This window comes from Micropterus dolomieu, linkage group LG02 (assembly GCF_021292245.1).
Source record: "Micropterus dolomieu isolate WLL.071019.BEF.003 ecotype Adirondacks linkage group LG02, ASM2129224v1, whole genome shotgun sequence".
Taxonomy (NCBI): Eukaryota; Metazoa; Chordata; class Actinopteri; order Centrarchiformes; family Centrarchidae; genus Micropterus; species Micropterus dolomieu.
The window spans coordinates 30,536,704-30,541,872 of NC_060151.1; the positions used below are offsets into that span (position 1 = coordinate 30,536,704).

The 5,169-nt window shown below is 41.6% G+C and overlaps 1 protein-coding gene across 3 annotated transcripts in view; it reads right to left on the minus strand.

Moving 5' to 3' along the window:
* The window catches only part of LOC123961795 (caskin-2-like), a 68,089-nt gene that overhangs the window by 22,086 nt on the left and 40,834 nt on the right, over positions 1-5,169 (minus strand). For all 3 annotated transcript variants that reach the window (XM_046037515.1, XM_046037506.1, XM_046037498.1), the window contains one exon: positions 3,534-3,628. In XM_046037515.1, the coding sequence (XP_045893471.1) occupies positions 3,534-3,628 (95 nt within the window). The remainder of the gene's footprint in view (positions 1-3,533; positions 3,629-5,169) is intronic.

A 5,169-nucleotide genomic window follows, 5' to 3' on the forward strand; every position in this document is an offset into this window, starting at 1 on the left:
CGCCGCTCAGGGGGGGGGGGGGGGGGGGGACCGTCAGATTCTCATTTGCGATTGCTTTGAATATGACTGTGTCTCAGGTAAGAGCGAGCGCCTCGCAGTGGAGGGGGATGAAAATGAGGAACATTTCTCAATGGGCAAAAAAAATCCCACAAATTTAAAAGTCTGTTTCAAAAGCTTGCATGAGAAGGCTAACCTAGCTTAGCTTCGCAAGGTAAGGGAGAACGCCAAGCACCCCCGACCCCGAAACAGAAGCTAACCCCGGTCCGGGCAGCTGACACACATCCTTTGTAGTTGTCTTTGGTGGATTGTTGTTCATCCTGCCCCTGATAAATACCCCATATTACACAAAAAAAAGTCCAAAACTGACACTGATAAAAACTAAACTAAAACTAAGCCTTTAAAAAAAGAAAACTGAACTGAACTTTAAAACAAAAGTCAAAAGGAAACAATTATAACCTAGGTCTGGTTTAATGTTGTAATGTCAGACAGCGATTAGCAAGATATGTGAAAGATGCATCATATATTCACCGATTAACGAATGTGTAGGGAATTCCATTAGACAAAGATTGTTTTAGAGCTGAGAAACCTCCTCCGATGCTTCTCACAAACCCCAGTGATGCACTCAGAGGAAGGCGTGTGTGCGTTGGACTTGTCTCCACCTGCCTCTGAAAGCTGCTTCAACTCACTCGTTCCCACATTAAAGGTCCGACTTCAAACAGAGCGACGCCACGGACAACTTGGATCCTGTCGTTTCCATCAGTCACACTGTACTCACAGCAGGTCGTAAAGGCTTCCCTCGATGATGCAACACACAGTTATCGGACCCGGAGAGGGAACATATTCACTGTCGATTTTAATTAAAGATTGTAGGGAACAATGCCAGTGAGCATATTCTAGTCATGTATTTTTGGTGACTTGAATTTTAAAAAAAGGCACAGAGGATAAAGATCAAAGAGGTTTCATCTGGCACGATCTGGTGAATTGAATAACAGGTATTCCATCAAAGATTTAGCTGCATATATATAAAAATAATTTTTAATAATATGTAAATGCATCTCAGAAAACTGGTCAAATCCTCATTTAAATTTTGAAAGCAATACAATGTTTATATACAGTCCCCTCCAAAAGTATCGGAACGGGAAGGCAAACTTTTGTTGTTCACTGAAGACATTTGGGTTTAAGATCAAAAGATGAGACAAGAGTTCAGAATTGTTCTTCAAGTGAGCAAAACTATTGGAACATGTGACTGACAGATGTTTCTTGTTGCCTTTTAGGTTGATTGATCCAAACATTAAATATCTCTGCATGACTAGTCTAAGTTTTCATCCTTGGTTCAAACCTATAAGACTGCATTTCCTGTTAAAGAGGATAAAGCAACATGAAGACCAGAGAGCTGTCTATGGGAGAAAAGCAAGCCACTGTCAAGCTGAGAAAAGAAGGAAAATCGAGCAGAGCCATTGGACAAACATTGGGCAGAGCAAGCACAACAATTTGTGCTGAACGTCCTGAAAAGGAAGTGGTGAAGAAGTGACATCAGCAACGACCTCCACAGTGCAGGGTGAAGGTATCACAATCCACTGTTGGAAGAAGACTCAGAGAGCAGAAATATAGAGGCCACACCACAAGATGCAAACCACTCATCAGCAGGAAGAATCACAAGGCCAGAGTGAAATTTGCAAAGAAGTACAGAGATGAGCCGCAAACATTCTGGAGCACAATCTGATGGACTGATGAGACCAAGATTAATCTCTACCAAAGTGATGGAAAGTGTGGAGAAAGAAAGGAACTGCTTATGATCCGAAGCTCATCTGTGAAGCCTGGTGGAGTTAATGTCACGGCTGCTTCTGGAACAGGCTCATTAATATTTACTGATGATGGAACTGATGATGGTCGCAGCAGAATGAATTCAGAAGTGTTTACAGAGAAATGCACTGAAACTAATGGGGAGGAAAGTTTATCCTGCAGCAGGACAATGAGCCAAAGCACACAAAACAAAACAAAGGACTTCATCAGGGGAAAAAGTGGAAGGTTTCAGACTGGCCAAGTCAATCAGCTGACCTGAACCCAACAGAGCTGCATTTCACCTCCTTAAGAGGAGACTGAAGGGAGAAACACCCCGAAACAAACAAGAAGTGAAAGAAGCTGCGGTAAAAGCCTGGAATAGCATCACAAATGAAGAATGCAACAGTTTGGTGATGTCGATGGGTCGCAGGCTTGAGGCAGTTATTGCAAGAGAGGGTTATGCCACCAAATATTAAATGTTTTTTACTTTAAGATTATTTGTTCCTTTACTTTTGCTCACCTCAGAACGCTGTGGTCTAATACAAACGGTGAAAAGTCCTGAGTTGTTTAACACTTCTAGATGTGAATACCAGGAAATGAGAGCTGAAATTCTGAACTCTTGTCTCATCTTTTGATCTTAAACCCAAATGTCTTCAGTGAACAACAAAAACAATTTGCCTTACCGCCTTTCGGAGGGGACTGTATATACTGTACATATACTCTGTATATATAAAGAAATGGACAAAAACTCGTAACTCCTCCTTTTTTTTAATGTTCTTTTCGTCAAGATGTTTTTGTTTTAAAGGAGACCTATTATTCTGCTTTTCCAGTCCTATATTGTAGTTCTGTGACTCCTGTATGGCAGCTTTGCATGATTCAAAGTACAAAAAAATAATTTTCTGTCTTATACTGGCTCTTCATGTAGGCCTTCATTTCAGCCTCTGTCTGAAACAAGCTGTAGATGCTCCTGTCTCTTTAAGACCACCTCCTCCAAAGCCCACTGTCTTCTGATTGGCCATTGTCTAATGTGTTTACCAGGTTGCCGCAGGGATAGAGCAGCATGTTACTTTGTGGGTGTGGCCAGCATTCTCTGCCTGGAGCAAATGACCATATATGGAAATTTGGCTCGGAATGACATCAGGGGGATCTCAGGTTTTGGCTCACAGGGATTTCTTTTAAATACTTTTACCTCGTTATTGAAGTTTTGATATGAAATGTGAAAAAGTACAATAGGTCCCCTTTAATATTTAAGATTGCGGACTTATAGTACTTGAATGCACATCTTTACCTCTCTTTTAATTAAAATTTTTTCTCCTCCAAACACATGAATATATTTCTCTTTTACCAAATCTTATTTGCATAATGTTATAATTTCCTTTTCCTGCTCCGTGTTCCACATAAATGTTACAAATGAAGAGTTTATTATTGCTTTCAAATCTACAAAAAGACCCAAGTTGTAATAAACAAGAATTATCTTATAAGAAGCCTTTACGTTATTTGTTGTGCAGAAAATATTTAAGAAGAAACTGAAAACATGAGGCAGGTGAATCTGTCTTTATGCCTTTAGTTTTGTTTATATATGTCCTTCTTCCAAATGAAGCTTCAGGTTTAGTTTGAAAGGTTTCAAGAAACCAAACGTGTTCTTGTTGTGTCTACCAGAGAATCCACTACCTGTAACTAACCGCTCGAGTGGATGAAGGAGGCGTGAAAAAGCTCAGTGAACCGTGTCAGCGGTCTCTGAAGCGTCTCACCGTGATGACGTCTCCGGCTCGGATGTTGAGGGCAGTGGGATCGTGGAGGTTCCAGTAGTCCTTCAGAGCTCTGACCTGCAAAACACCCGTCGCATCTGCCGAGGAAACATCCACAGTTAGATCTTGGGGGGTCAGAAATAAAACCCTTCAGTAAAACCCACCAAGAAAATACCAATGGCTGAGCCAAACCTGAGCAGGGAGGGGAGCCTGTCGCAGGTACATCAGAGGAAACACACAGTAAGAACTAGGAATGTTAAATTTTACCGAACAAATACGTTGACATGTCGGCAGTGTGGAAGCATTTTAGCAAGTGTCGCCGTTTGCAGCACATCCGCTCTGTCGCTGACTTCTTAGAAAAGAACCGCTCTGAGTGTTTCTGTCACTCGTCTGTGAGAAGGAGATGAAGCTAGCCGCACCTACATTTGGAGTGCACACGTATTCAAGCCTTTACGGTAACTGAAACGGCCCAGAGCGAGCTGACAGGCAGGTTAGAGACTTTATCCTTTCAGTTTGTCTCTTTGAGTCCTGCCTGAAGAGAGGCTGTGAAGTCTTCATGGACGATAAAAGTGATTCTGTAAAAATCATAAATTATATTACGAGTCCCTCGACTCTTTTAAGTCCCCTATTAACTCTTACGCCCTCCTCAAATTTTGCACCCTCTGGACACCTGCGTGGCAAAACTGTAAACGCACAAATAAACTGCTAAAAAATCATTATATTTTTCCGCATAATTCACTTTAACAACTTCTCCCCTGCTCAAAACTACCAAACATTTAATAATTTTCTAGATTTCAGGATCCCTAATTTTAGTTTGCTCTATTTTTTATTTTTGTTTTCATGATTTTATTGTGAATCTTGTTGTCTGTTTTATTGTTTTTGCACTTCGTAACACGGTTTTCGGAAAGAGCTCTACAACTAATTAATAAGATTATTATTATTATAAAAAACAAACAAACAAAAAACACAGGAAGACAGTGCTCGTTACCAAAATAAGATCCTGAATTAGTTTGTTTTTTAAACTCTGATGGAAAGCAGAAGTGTGAACACACCAGGCAGATCCTCGGTCACACATCAATAATGAATGAGTGTGTGCGAGTCATTCATCTCCACAGTGCTCCAGTAAACAAGACGGCAAAGTCTCCGTCCATGTTTAAATCACTTCTCCAACACAACCGCTCATTATTCCCTCAGTCTGTTCCCACAGGAACTTCAAAAGGCTGCAGGATTACAGAGCAGAGCGCGCGCACACACACAGTATATATACAGCTCTGTTAAATTTGAGGCTGCTCTTTGAAGCTGCGAGAGCTGAATGATAAGAGTTACATAACCCAAAACTTAAACACAAGTCAGGTGAATCTGCAGACACAGAAAGAGGAGAGCGGCAGCAGTAAAACTCTGACCTCGCAGCAGCTGCTTGATGTCCCTGCTGGCGTGCGACGTGGTGAACTGGTTGACGATGTCCAGCGCCGTCTGGTTGTAGGTGTTACGGATGTTCACGTCCACTCCGGCCTGCGGGGACAAAACACAAGGACTGTCTTCAGACACGAGCTCTGTCCTTTAACCCGTCTCTGTGATGTTAAACATGTTCACGTGCAGTTTGGTGTTCAGGGTCTGGTTAAAACCACATCTGATCTGA